The 15916-nt window shown below is 33.7% G+C and overlaps 1 protein-coding gene across 1 annotated transcript; it reads right to left on the minus strand.

The window, feature by feature from the left end:
- Window positions 1-664: 664 nt before the first annotated feature.
- LOC141707398 (ABC transporter F family member 1-like) lies at window positions 665-4610 on the minus strand. Its single transcript, XM_074510536.1, has 6 exons — window positions 4456-4610; window positions 4153-4367; window positions 2760-2833; window positions 2455-2665; window positions 2127-2361; window positions 665-1925 (listed from the first exon to the last, which is right to left on the minus strand). Exons 2-6 carry the CDS (start codon window positions 4360-4362, stop codon window positions 874-876), a joined length of 1782 nt encoding a protein of 593 aa, XP_074366637.1. The 5' UTR covers window positions 4363-4367; window positions 4456-4610; the 3' UTR covers window positions 665-873.
- Between the last annotated feature and the right edge of the window lie 11306 nt (window positions 4611-15916).

The following is a 15916-nucleotide window of genomic DNA, read 5'->3' on the forward strand; positions in this document are numbered from 1 at the left end:
AAATTTATAGTATATCTACACACAAATACACACACATATATTAAATATTATATTTATACAAATTATATATAATTGTAAAAATAGTATAGATATATGTTAAAAAATTATTTGAGTTTAATAATTTTAAAGATAACAAATATATTGAAAAGGTAAATAAAAAGTAATTTTTGAATTAAATAAATAAAATTAAATCGCTTTAAATCTTATTTGAATTTTTTAAAATGAAATTTTAACTTATCCAATATTTTTTAAATTTTTTAATATAAAAATAAAAAAATCTGATTGAAAATCGGATTCGGATCCGAATATTATCCGTATTATTATCCGTCATATCCAGATTCGGATATTTATTTTTAAATATTTCCGGATTCGTATACGAATTTTCAGATTCATATATCAAATATAAACATATTCATATCCGAGTTATCCGTTTGACGGCCCTGTTATCAACCAATCTCTTGTTTAACAAACCACAGATGAATCAAACCACAAAGATTGGTTACACAATACACTATTCAAATTTTCAGATATTCAAATACACAAGTTTCACATTGGCAAAACATCCACGTCAAGTAAAATTCTTGGCCCAAACCAAGGCTAAACGCAGAATTGTAATGATACAAAGCAAAAATGTAAATTAAGCTAGTATATCAGGTGAAGAAAATAATGACAACAGTACAGAATCCTTATTTTAAATAATATTGTCATAAAGAATCTTCTGCTGTTCCTCGGCTTTCATCATCATCAACATGAGAGAAAACATACAAACGTATTACTCCAAAACTGCCATCTGATAAGAGTAAGCCTAGTACAATTACCTTACTAAAGAATATATTAATAAATGTAAATCAACCATATTTGAGCCTTTCAATCTTATAGACCAGCCTGTTTCTTCAAGTGTGCTTTGAAACCCATAATATCACCAGACCAGGGGGTCACGGCTTGATTTTCACACACCCAAATTTCTTTCGCCACTTGGTTTATGAGCCTGAAGTCATGGCTCACAAGTACCAAACCGCCATCCCACTCCTTCAATGCCTCAGCAAGCGAGTCTATAGTCTCAATATCCAAATGGTTGGTTGGCTCATCCAGGAGCAACATCTGGGGCTGCCTCCATGCTAACCATGCAAAAATCACACGACTTCTTTGTCCATCTGATAGATTCTTCATTGGCATTACTTGAGCTTTACCCGTTAGCCCAAATCTCCCAATTGCTGCCCTCATTTTCTCTTCCTCATTTCCTGGGTACTCCCTTATCATAAACATGAGAGCTGACATCTCCATGTCAAGTTTCTCCGTCAAGTGCTGATGAAACTGAGCAATGCGCAAGTGATTGTGCCGACGTACCATGCCTTCGTTTGGAACCAGGTCCCCTGTCATCAGCTTCAGCAATGTACTCTTCCCAGCACCATTGGGTCCAACCAATGCTATTCTCGAGTCAAGATCAACCCCAAATTCAATGTTCTTGTAGATGAGGTTATCTGGTGTGTAGCCAAAAGAAACTTCAACAAATTGCAACACTGGTGGTGGAAGCTTCCCCACGTCAACAAATCTAAAAACCAGAACCTGGTCCCTTGCCACTTTCTGTGTGAGCCCACCACGCTCCATTTTTGCTAAAGTTTTTTCTTTGCTCTGTGCCTGGCGAGCTAATTTGGCTGAACCATGTCCAAATCGAGCAATGTACTCTTTCATATTAGCAATCTGATCCTGCTCCCACTTGTACTGCTTCATTTGGTTCTCCTCAAGTTCCGAACGGGTTTGAACATATTGGTCGAAGTTTCCAGTATACATTTTCAATTGTTTGCTCTGCATGTGTATGATGTTTGTGCAGACACCATTTAGAAAGTCCTGGGAGTGAGAAACAACAACCAGGATACGCTCGAATTTCTTCAACATCTCCTCCAACCAAACACAAGCTTCTAGATCTGTTTTTACATGCACTTAAATGTTAAAGTAGCGCATAAAAATTGTAGATAATCGAGGAGAGCATAAAGCATCAAAAAAGTAAAAATGCATCTAAAGGAAATGAAGAAAAAATATATCTCTGATAAAGCATCAAAAAGGGAATATGTACAATCATTACAGAAATAATAAAGCAGCAAACTACTAAAAGAAAAACGGCTCACCAAGATGATTAGTAGGTTCATCAAGTAACAAGATAGTCGGGTTCATAAACAGGGCACGTGCTAAAGCGATCCTCATTCTCCATCCACCAGAGAAATCTCGAGTTTTCTTTGCTTGCATTTGTTTGGTAAAACCAAGACCAAATAATATTTCAGCAGCTCGTTTTTCAGCAGTTGCTGCATCCATCGCATCCAAACGTTCGTAAATGCGCTCAAGGGCTTCTCCACCACCGTCATCCTATAATAGACAGAAAAACTGAAATTACTAACTTATAAAAATAGAGGACAAATCCCAGATGCCAACACAAAATATCCTGAGGGAAGCACAAACCTGAGCAGCCAAAACTTCAGCTTCTTTCTCTAGTTTTATCTTCTCCTCATCACAGTTCATCACAGCCTGGAGTGAAGACATATCAGATGCTTCAATCTCCCTTGTGAGATGAAAAATATCCATGTGATCAGGAATTGGAAGTTCTCGACGCCCTATGGAGGTAAGTAGGGTAGATTTTCCACACCCATTAAGCCCGAGTAAACCATACCGTCTAAAAAAACAAAGACAATTTAAATAAACTGAATAAGTCTGATTAACCAATGACCATAACACGAAAAAATACGTTTTAAAATACAAAAGCGAACCTTCCATAATTAAGCTCCAGCTCAGAATCAACAATAAGATCGTGACCGTGAAAGGTAAGAGACAGAGATTCTATCTGCAAGTAGAAAACATATGATCAGCACTGCGTCACCAGCATACTGCCTCAGCAGATAGACACATGTAGCAAACCAGCTTTCTAAGACAACACATTAGCGAGTATTGTTACCTTCTAGATTAAAAAGTTCAATACATTCGCAATTTTAAAGTACTGAATGATCAAATAGAGATTCGGATGATATAGAAGTCAGAGGACCCTACAGATAGTTGGTCCATCTGTTGTCTTAGGTCCTCTAGGTACCCAGTTACAAACAATGATGTAAGATAGTAGAAGTCAAACCCACACCCTGAAATGAAAAGCAGTAAGAGTGAAACCCGCAGCACGAGAATCTCTAACTCTACTCAGATAACAGATTCTTCGCAATCTCAAGTAAACCCCTATAATCCTTTCGGTCAAAGCTTATTTGAACACCATATTTCTCGTTGGAGAAATTGGATTAATTGCGTTATTTTACTGTGTCTTGCCCTCACTTACATGTATCCTTCTTGTGGCTTCTAGTTTGTTCCAAACTAGAAACCCAGGATTTTTATTTTTACAAAAAAAAAAAGAGGTATATGAAAGGCCTGCTTCACCCCCAGCCCGTTGCTCTTATCTTACGAGCCAACTCGAGGAATATTTAGTTTGATATAGTTCTTCTTCCAAGTGAAGAAAAGGTACTATACACATCAAAACTTCAAATCCGAAATATGGTAGTTTCTTTTCGACACAAAGCATACAGATTGTTGGTAAAATGTCAAATCTTGACAAATCAAAGATCAGATTCTCATTTTCTTGATAAATCATGATCATATTTATATCAACAAGAAAGCCTTTTACCAATTTGCATACACACGTCTATAAAATCAAGATTGAATAGAAATGTAAAAACAAACACACATAATGAATAAATTACCAAATCTACCATCTTCCAACAACATATACAATCAAAATCAACAAAGTACACAAATTCTCGGAAAATGTTAATTCTCGATAAAAATCAAAGATTGTTTTTTCACTTGAATAAATCAAAGATGAGATTTTTATCACCAATAATCCAACAAAATCAACAGACAAACACTCTTTTCACACCATCTACACATACACATACAATCAAGATCAACAAAGTATGCAAATTCTCGAAAAATTAATTCTCACAAAATCAAATATTGTTTTTTCACTTGAATAAAGCAAGATGAGATTTTTATCAGCAAAAAAACCCAACAAAATCAACAAACAAACACCTTGTCAACACCATCTACACATACACACACAATCAAGATCAAAAAAACATCATAAAATCCACACAAATACAAAAAAACAAGAAGAGTGAAACATACACGTATATCTCTGGAAAGAGGATGAGAACAAAGAACCCCAGTACAAGTCCGATCAGAAATCAAAAGATTTTCAACCCCAGCACTCAAATTATCACTACTAGCACTACTCCCAATCTTAGCCACAGCAGTTGCCACTGATTTACCACCCCTTTTAGCAGCTGCAGCTGCCTTCTTCTGGGCTGCCTTTTTCTTGCTTGCATCAGATACCATCCTTCCTGTAAAAACCCAACAAACAAACAAATCAATAAAAACCCAAATCAAGAAACACAAAAACAAAACATGTAAGTATAGAAAGAAGGGTACTTTGAGATTGAGGAGGGGGTTTTAGATCTGGGGTTGTTTATTTTGCCTCGAAGCCTGGGGAGAATTGTAGCGGCTTGAGGTTGAAAAAGGAGAGGGTAGAGAGGGGTAGGATGGGTATATATATGTATTGTTGTATTTTATTTGTAGGGTTTTTGTGGAGGAGGGGTGTTACGTGTTGCTGTGTGACGCGTTGGATGGGATATTTGGAGTTTTGTTAGGTCAAACCGTCCGATGTTAGGTCGGTCACTTTGGGTGATTTCAAGGCACGTGATATATATAGTAGGGATTTTTTAATATTAATATTTGGTACTCCCCATTTGTTTACATTTATTTTGATACGGAGGTTAAGAAAAATAATAAAATAATAGTGAAAAGTTTAAAAAATGAGTAAAATGCGGAGACCGATTAATATTTTAGGTATAAAGTAGGTATAGTAGAGTTAAGTAGTGGAAGAGTTTATTTTTTATATTATAAAAACTTTACTATTTTTGGAAAAATTTTGAAATGTAAAGAATTGGAAGAAATATCTCAAAAAGTAAATTGTAAATAAATGGTTAGGAGTACTATTTTTTTGGAAAATTATAAAAATATAATATTTGGTACTTATTTCAAATGAGTAGTGTTAGTGACATCTTAATTTGTGGACGTATATAGAACCTTTTACATTAGTATTTGAGAATTATTTTTAAAAAAATTAAAAAAAAAATTAATTATAAAAAGTCATACGGCATCTACACATAAAACTCAAATTGACCAAACATATAATGATATCGCCATTGATCCTTCATTCTTGGATAAGCAACCAAACAGTTATTTTAATAGATATGTATATGTTATAATCCTCCAATTGTTATTTTAAGTAATCGACATGAATGTATCACCATAAAAACTCGTATTACTTAATTTATTTCAGACATGATGAATATTAAGAAAAATCAAACTCCCACAATTAAGAAGATTTCAAATAAAACTCAAATAAATTGGGAAATTATTGAATGAAAATGATAATTTAATCAAGAAAAATAAATAAGATAGAAATGATCGGGACCTTCCACCAATGAAAATGGATAAAAGCCCCTCATAAAATTTTTTAGACGGCTAGTAAATTAAAAAATAAAGAGAGACATACATGGTTATTTTATTTCCATTATTTGGGAACCCTTTTAAAATTTCTAAGATTTCTCATTCAAAACAATGCATATTTTTTTAAAAATACTCGAATTGTTGAAAATATTTTATAAAAGAGAAATGTTATTTCCAATTCACATTTTTTATTTTCAGAATTACTAAAGCATGAAATGACAAATCTATCCATGCATATACAATAAAAAAAAGTAAAGAAAAATAATGTAGGGATATTTTCTTCTTTTAATGCCTTTTGAGCTATGAAAATATAATTTTTATCTGAAATTAACATTTATCTTTTTAAAAATATGTTGCAACCTATATATAACATGAAGCGAACATGAAAATATTTGCAACTTAACATGCAACTTCGAGCTATAATTTCATATTTAACTTTACCGTATTTTGTAAAAAAAATTGAAAACATAGGCATTTTTGATAAATTCAAAAAAAATAACCTTCTTATAATAAAGATTTATTTATTTTATACATTTCAATTATATAAAAAGGAGAATATACATCTTGTTCAAGAGTTTTTAGTATTACATGTTTCATTTGATAGCTTATCTCAATTCAAGTACGATGAGAAGATAACTCAAAGCATGCACCGTGATTAAAATATAAATATAAATATTTTTTATTAATTTTAGGTGCAAGTAATTTATATTTTATAATATTATCTAAAAATTTACTATCAATCAATCATCAATATCTATATATAAAGGAGGATACGCGAGAGGTTGGGTGGCGCTCTAAGATCGTCTCATTCTATTTTTCTAATTTTTTCAGAATTTTGAATTATAAATACTAAAAAATAATATTTAACATATTTGAAGTAGACTAGGTGTTCGAGTTTATAGTGGAGAAGAGTTCGAATCAATATCAATATATATATATATATATACTTATATAAAGGAGAAGACGAGAGCGTTTAGGTGTCGCCTCTCAAATCCTCTCATTCTATTTGTTAGGTCATACACACTGTAGAAGGGGGTTGAATACAGTGTATACTACAATCAAATCGAATTAAGAACACAAGTATGAAACACAGAATAATCTTATTAATAAAACAGTATTACAATGGAACCGTTCTCTCTTAGTGATGAACAAATATCACGAGAGCTACTAGGGTTATAATGAATAATATTCTCGATTAAGATAACACTTATAGTGTAAACCCTATGTTGTGTTTATATAGACACACAGTTACAAGATAAACTTCTAATTGATATCGAACATAAGTCTGCATCCTAAAATATATCAACTACTTATCTTTTCCTCCAAGTATTCTATTCTTCATAGAATTCTTCTCCATACATATCTCTTCTTGTGTTTGCCTTAATCTTATTTCCTTCAATCAGCCGCCTTCTTTATCTGAACGTCTTCTTAAGTCCTGATATTATCTCCTGATAAATATCTTCTGATATCTTAAGTTTTGATAACTTAATTTCTGATATCTTAAGTTCTGACTTCAGTATAAGTACTGATTTCCAGTTAAGTCCTGATTTATCCTGTTAGTTAAGATCTGAAAACTAAACACAGATCATCATTAGACATGACATCACAAATATATCTAACAATCTCCCACAACTTGTAAATTAGCATAATATACAAGTTCAATAAATATTTGATGATGTCAAAAACATTAAGTACAAATGCATGTGAGAATTTTGACTAAGTAACTACAACTCACAGTCCTTGTAGCTTTTACCATCCTTAAAGTCTGATATCAGCTTTAGCCTGTATATCCTTCAAAATTTATCAGCTGTAGTTCTTGACTTGGCTTCAGTGTGTAATCTCTTTAATGTCAGGAGTTGTTCTGAGATAGTTCTTCAACAGACTTCTCTCAGCATATTCAAGTTCATTCTGCATCCTCCTTTTTGCATCTTTAAGTTCAACTGTATCTTCACCTGTTTGAAAGATAGCAGCCCTGAGATCATTTATTTTTGCTTTCCTTATATCCTGATCCAGTTTGATGATATAGGCTTTATCAGACTCTAGATTGAATTCAAGACCTTTAATACCAAGAAATGTAGTGATGATTTTGGCGGTATTAGGCTCCATCTCAACTATATCACCATTGTGAGCTCTGTACTTAGGATAGTATGGTCTGTCAGACTTTACAGAGTAAAGTTTCTTCTGCCTTTGAATATCAGATTTTAAGTAACTGGCAGCACCATCTGTTGACCTATTTTTCACTTGAAGTAAAAATAGCACATGTTGCAATTCTTCAAAATACTTCAAACGAATAGCATTCTTTCTAATCTGGAATACCCTCCTATCTGTCATGAAGTATAGCATGATATCTTCTTTTAGCACAGAGTGGTAAACCATTTGTACAGACTCCAGTTGATTCAATCTTTCAGGAGTTGTTCCCACTCCTGGTTCACTCAAAGAAGTTGGATCAAAGGTAGTATTGTTTACTCTTTTTTTTTAGAACTACCCAATCCTGATTTGTCTCTAGCTTCCTTTCCTCGAATAACTCTTGCTTCAAAACCACTTGATGTAGTCTTTAAAGGTTGAGTAGATTGTTGAGCTTTAGTAAACCCAGATAGTAGAATTTTTGAAGGTTTAACATGAGCAATGTCAAAGGTTTCCTTTCCTTTATCTTCTGATATCAAGCTAACTTGAGCTCTGTCAGAGGTTGCTTGCTTCATTGTAATATCAAAATTTACTAAGTCCTGATCTTGAACAACATGAGCTCTATCAGAGGTTGTTTGAATATTCTTCTTCTTCTTCAAAATCAGACTAGTATATTCATCATAATTTACTTTCAGATCCATAATTGGCATATAAACCTTTACAGTTTCATCAACTTTTGTTTTGCCCTTGAATCTTGGATCTACCTTTACTTGTGATTTGGCTTTGGATTCAGATTTGGTTGCCTCAGAGTTTGTCTTCTCTTTAATCACAATGCCCTTAGGCTTTGGAGGTTTTTTTGCAGTAATAGAAGCTTTAGACTTGAATTTGTCATTTTCTGCTTTAAGTTTGGCTTCTTCTTTCTTCAGACTTTCAAAGTCCGTTCCTGGATTGTCTTTGAGAAATAGTCTTTTTAAAATTTCTTCATCCAACTTCTATAACTTGGGGTCTTGATAGTATACTGATGTTTTCTTCACCTTAAGCTTCAATGTCTGCATAAACTTCTGTGATTCTTGACTTTCACCCTGTATCGGAACATCAGGATTAGTCAGAACTTGCTTATCAGAACTTTTTCTTCTATCAGCATCAGAACTTGATCTCTGTGTAGAAGTTCCTACTTTCCTGAATGAAAAACCTTTGCCTTATCCATGAGCTCTACCCCTTTTAGAGTTTCCCTGGTCATCATTTCCATCATCCTTTTTCTTCAGTGCTAAATCAGATTTGTATTTGGACTTAATCATTTTCCCCCCTTTTTGGCATCATCAGGTAATAGGAGAGAGAGAAGTAATTCCACTGAAGATTGGATTTCATTTAGTTGAACTTGTTGAGAAGCTTGATTTTTTTTAGTACTTCATCAATCTGAGCTTGCTGTTTCTCCTGAGCTTTCTCAATAGCCTCAACTCTGTTAAAGGTAGGCTTAAAAAACCTGTTCTTATCCAGTTTAACATTCATGTCTTGCTGAATTAGGGTTTCTTGAATTTTGTTCACCTTGGCTTGAGTTATTGAGTGTTGACCTTGAAGGTGCCTTGTACTCAATGCAGTAACTCTTAGTTGTACTTTGAAATCATCATTCACCAGCATCTCATCAGCTTTAGCCAGATGCTCAGCAAGAATATTTGCAGTAGGAACAAAATCAACTTTATTCCACTCCTTTATCCATACTTTTCCTCTTGGAGTTTCACTCCAAGGTACTGGTGCATCCCCTCTCACAATTTTTTTTAATCAAATCAGCTTTATTAACTGCTGGTAGAGGTGCATGTCCTGAAGGACCAGCTGCATCAGCATTTTCATTTATAGCAGCTTCACCAGTATTTTCAGCATTTGCAACATCAAAACTTACAGAGCCTGCAGAATCAGCTTCCTCTGATAAAATGATAGTGTGTGAGGCTATAGAGGTTTCAAAATCATCCTCTAAGTTCTGATCAACATCCAAATTATGATGCTCACCTAATATTTGATCTTCATCATCTGGATTCAAAAGAGGTGTTGTTGGAATATCTGCATTGATATCAGCATCTAAAATTGGTGTTGTTGGTGGTGTTTGTTGAAGAATGGTTGGAGCTTCTAAGTACAGAACCTCAGGCACATTCAAGTTGTGAATATCTATTTCAGCACTTGTACCTGGTTCTTCAGCATGTACTTGTTCAAGGATAAGAGACACAGGAGGTGTAGACACTCTGTCTTGAGCAGTTTCTTCAGCATGAATTGGTGACAATGGAGGTGTAGATGCAATGGCTTCAGCAAATTCTGGTTGTGTAGAAGGAAGGGATTCAATCATAATTGGCTCATTTGGGATCAGAGATTCCTGATCCCCTTCCTTAGCTGCTACTTCCACATCCTCTGAATCTGACTCAGCTGTGTCCATGTTAGCTCTTTATTTCTTCCATCTCTTCAAGGGTGGAGAGACTTTGGGAGCTTTGTCATCAGAATTTCTCTTTCTAAGCCTTTTGAGGGGCCTAGAACTCCCAGTTTCTTGAACTTTCTGAGAAGAGTCCTTCTCAGCTACTTTTGCAACAGGTTCTGATGTTTGAACCTGTGCCTCATCTTCTGATTCATCTCTCAGAATCATCCTCCTTCTTTTCTGTTGTGTCTGAGGTACAGTCTTTTTCCTCTTTTCTTTAAAAGAAGAAGGCTTCACAGTAGGTGCTGATGGTTGATTGGCATGATCTGATGTTTGTGGTTGTTGAGTGATAGGAGTAGGTACTGATGGTTGTTGTGTGTTGGTGGGTTAGACATCAGGATATAGCAATGAATATGTAGCAACATCAGCATTTACAAGGGCTTGCTTTACTGATAAAGGAATGCTAAGGGGTCTCAAAACTCCCTTCTTGTTGTCAGTAGTGAAAAGATCAGTAAAAGCCCTTTCTGCTAACCTAAAAGGTTATATGAGTTCACCTGCTAGTTTTGGTTCATCTGATGTACAGTAATCATAAATTAACTGACAGAACCTAGCAAAGTAAACTACATTCCTGTCCTCTTTCATTCTATCTCCTATAAAACATAACACAGTCTTTGCATAATCAAAATGAGACTGGTTTAGGAGTGCATACCCAATTTGTTGTGTCAGAATAGGAATGGCATCAAAATTTGAGCATTTGTTGGCAAACGTCTTCGTGATGCACTCGAAGAAGAAGCTCCATTCCTTTCGAATATATGGGCGTTTGAGTTGACCCAACTTAGCCAAACTCCGTTCATACCCAAGATTAGCCATCATTTGTTGTAGCAAGGGCTCCTCCACAGCAGAACTGAATTGACAAGATTCAGGTAGGTGTAGAGCTTTACGAACTGCTCCTGGAATAACAACATACTCAACCTCAATTGATGTAAATACGATGCTTGGAGTCCATGCTTACCACCATCATCGTAATGTCCAGTACGCCAGAATGTCAGAACTTGAGTTCCAGATATACTAGATGGCTGTGTCAATGCGAACCCAATTTCACTATGAGATAAGAAATTCTGAATAAAATGAAATTCAGAAGGAGCTTCACTCTTAGTGAGAATGCCAGCATAGTTGTTGGGGACGAACTTTGCTCCATTAAAGATTATATCCTTGGGTGCCATTGAAAACTAGTGAGAATTTAGAATGCCTGAAAAGTGTTTGATAAAATGTATGTATTGTAAACCGTCAGAAAATATGAGAGAGTAAGAAAGAGAGAAAGAGAGAGAGAGAGAGAGAGAGAGAGAGAGAGAGAGAGAATAGAATAGAAATGTAAATAAAAGATTTGAAAATATTTTATCTCTTTTACTTATACACCCCACGTTACAACAGTTATTGAGAAGTGGAACAGACGTTACACCTGTCAGGCATGCAACAGTTAAGACAGTAGTTAATGGGCACGGGAAATAAGTATTGATTACTATGCACATGCAGTTTTTAAAAAAAAACTGTTTCCACTAAACAAATGATTATGACTGTCTTTATCTCACGTAATCCAATATTCTGATAAAATATTATCGTTCAAGTATTGACTTAAAAATAAATCAAGGAAATAAATACTGCCATATAAGCATCAGAACTTGATTATTATCAGAATTTAAAAGTAATTAGAATATGGCTTCTTTACTCAAAAAGTGAATGTTTATTTATGTAATTCTTCACACAATTACTGATATGGTTTCCTCAGAACCTAATCATCAGAACTTCCATCAGAACTTGTCCTCAGAATTTATGCAACTGACACTTAAACTGTTCATCTTAAACAACATTGATCACCACAGTAATTTTCATCATTCATATGGAGTGTAAGTGTGTACATTAAGCTAAATATCAGACAAAGAGTAAAGTCTGATTCACTTCAGTACATCTTAGAAATAAGGCATAACTAAGAACTTTGCTTAAAATCTGTCATTAGTCTGAAGTCTACTCTAGAATGAGTTCATGCATGAGTCCACCTCAACTGTTTTGTGCTCATTTTATGTATCTTTTGAAATTCCTTTTTACAGTGGCTTCTCAGTGTAAGTGAGTCACGACTGCTTATCAGAATTTATGCTATTATCAGAGTATTCCTCCAGTAATCAGAGAATGTGAAAATTCACCAAGAAAATTTTATTTTGTTTTTCTAATGCATATTACTTAATACCAGCAATGCACTTGGGTCTTCCCTTCCACATACATTTTTCTCTAGATCTCAAAGGAGTACCTGATATTTATTTCTTTTCTTTTCTTTTTCTTTTGATAAGTGAGGCTTATCAGCACTTAGTACATCCATAAGATTTACCAACATCAGAACTTAACAGATAAGAAGCACTATTCTAGTTTTTGACTTAATAATAAGATACACAAAGTAAACCTAACCAAGCTCAATATCAGAATTTGCTTGTGTTAAGAGATTTCCACATAAACAATTACTTCAAACATGGGATCTTTAGTATATTAAAGACTAATAGGTCAGCATCTAGCACAGGTATCCTCATTGGATTAAATAGTCACAGAAACATTCATATCATTATCAGAGTTTAGAAATCCACATCAGACATCAATCAGCACTTAGGTAAATTTCAATTTAAGCACAAATTACACAAAGATAGTAATATCTGTTAATACTAATCATAAAGTTTGATGTATCAGAACATAAACTGAGCAGATTTTGAGAAAGAGCCTGAAACCATTCCAAGTTCATTTACCAATCTTGTAAAAGTAGCTTCACATAGTGGTTTTGTGAAGATATCTGTTAGTTGTTGATCTGTTGGAACAAAACGCAATTCCACTGTACCTTCCATCACATGCTCCCTTATGAAGTGGTACCTAATGATGATGTGCTTTGTCATTGAGTGTTGAACTGGATTACCTGTCATAGCAATAGCACTTTGATTATCACGGTAAATAGGGATTTTAGAAAATTCTAACCCATAATCCAATAGTTGATTCTTCATCCAAAGAATCTGTGCACAACAACTTCCTGCAGCAATGTACTCTGCCTCTGCAGTTGATGTGGAAATTGACTTTTGTTTCTTGCTAAACCAAGAAACTAATCTGCCTCCAAGAAATTGGCAGCTTCCACTTGTGCTTTTCCTGTCAATTTTGCACCCTGCAAAATCTGTATCTGAGTAACCTATTAGCTTAAAGTCTGATTCCCTAGGATACCACAATCTTAGATCAGCTGTACCCTTAAGGTACTTGAAAATTCTTTTCACAACTGTTAAGTGAGGTTCTCTTGGATCTGCTTGAAATCTTGAACAAAGACAGGTAGCATAAATGATATCAGGTCTACTTGCAGTTAGTATAACACCCTCCAAATCTGGGGTATAGATTTGGGGCATTATTAACAACAATTACCAACTATACCTGCACAAGCGGAATATAAATATAATAATTACCCCGAACTATCACTACTCAGGATCTTTTAAGGTTTGAGTTTGGAAACAAGAATCATGCACTACACTTTATTACAAACCCAACTAAATAAAACCTATCTTAAGAACTCTCTTTATTACAAAACTTTATTCTATATACAGTTTCACTACGCAATCTTTTATTCAAACTACACAAGACTTTTTTTCAACCCAACATTACTACTTATCCTGCTACACCTGATCTGGCAATTCAAAGCTCTCTTCGGGAATAGGAAGGAACACTCTTGGTATAAGAGGGTCCCGCTGCTTGACTCGCTTCTTGACTATGCGGGTCCTGATGGGTTTCATTCTCTACCTTAACTGTAAAACAATAGGAGTAACAATAAAAAGGGATGAGCCAAAATTGCTCAACAAGCCTGCAACAATATATATATATATATACTATAAAGAGAGAGAAATAAATGAACCAAGAAGCTGCTGGTTTGAACAACCATCTGTATCTGTATATGATAATAATTTGCCAATACTGGCGAGTACCAAATGAACAAGACTGGAAACAAGAACCAACATATGCACTATAACCTGCTGATCAGTCAGAATATAGTGCGGATCTATACCCAACTGCATAGACCCAACCAACATTAGGAGTACTCAGGCAACTATGGCCTATTAATTAATGGTCTGGGTAAAACCCAGCCCGTAAAGTAACCGTCCAGTCCAAGGCTTCGCATCCGGAATAATCGGAATGCTATTGATATATCCCAACACCAAGATATACCAGACTATATGTAACAAGGGTAAAGGAATTGAAATATGAACATGGAATTCAATAATTTGGGTAAATCAAGAATTGAAATGAAATGGAACAAGTGATAATAAATAGGTAACAGTGTATATGAACAATGATTATCAAAGAGAATCGATACGATAGAAAGGAAATATAAATCACTATTCTGAATTTCGAATAGGGGAAAAACTTGCCTTGCGCGTACTTAACCTGGTTTAACTTACTGCTTTCTGACCCTAGCTCGCTCTGCCTTGCTAACACTGAACAAATCATGGAAAGATAGGTGTTTAGATAATTTAATACATACGTGTATCTTGAATTGATATCACGCAACCTTATCAGTCTACCCATGCGTTTCTATCTGACTCGCATATATATACATATAATTATATGCCACATAAGATTCACATAATCACGTAAGGCACATAGCACATAAAGCATATAATTGATTTTTAACCTCATAACTATTTTTAGAATCGATACTAGACTCATATTGGTATTAACTAGCCTTATCTGATTTTATTATAATTTTTCGGGATTTATTTGACTCGATCATACCCCTAATATGGCCTATAAACAATTAATTATCACAAGACCACTCTCTTTCGGAAGAAATTATGACTCACAATTATTTTTATTGGATTCGTTTCATTTTTCTGAGTCTAAGGGTCTTCGTTTCGCTTAAATCGGACTAACGGTTTAATTATTATGAATTAAACAAGATTTAATTAATTAATAACTAATTATAAATAATTAATTATAATTAAATATTCCTTAATTATATTTTTTTAAATAATTAATTAATAACTATTGTATTTTAAAATAATTAATCCCTAATTATTAGGATTAATTACAATTTACTACACTTATTTACAAATTATTATCAATTATTCGATTAGATCGATTATTTACAAATAAATAATCGATACAACTAACTGATACGTTATTTATTGAATCAATAATTATTACTCGAATCATAATCTAACTCAAGATCAATTATTCGTATAAATACGAGCTACTCACGATTCTCACATAATTATCGAGCTATTATATTATTACTATAACTATACGATTAATTAATTATTTATCGGTATTTAATTATACGATACGAATAATTATTACGATATTCTTCAAATACATTAACGCTAGAATAATAATTTTAATTATCGAATCACTTATTCGAATAAGTACGAGTTACTCGTAATATTTAACGAATTATCGGATTATTAATCATATTATTTTTATCCTTATTTAATAATTAATTACCTAATTATTAATTAATTAGATAACTAATAAATAATTAAATAAATAATTAAATAATTAAATAAATAATTAAATTCGAATTTCTAAATTACTAAAATAATTCTGAAATTATTAATTATATTTTTCAGAATCTAAAACTGATTTTTATTTAATAAAATTTTTTTTTTTTTTTTAGAATTACTAAAATCTGATTTTCTGATTTAGTAAAATACATATGAGTAATTAATTAATCAGGAACATAAAACAGGGAATCAGGTTTAGGGTTTTTGGATCGAAATCGGGTCGAACACCGGGTTGAAACCGGGTCGAACCCGGGTCCACTACAACCCCCTCCTCCTTCTTCGTTTCTTC

Source organism: Apium graveolens, chromosome 2 (genome assembly GCF_009905375.1).
Source record: "Apium graveolens cultivar Ventura chromosome 2, ASM990537v1, whole genome shotgun sequence".
NCBI classification, from domain to species: domain Eukaryota; kingdom Viridiplantae; phylum Streptophyta; class Magnoliopsida; order Apiales; family Apiaceae; genus Apium; species Apium graveolens.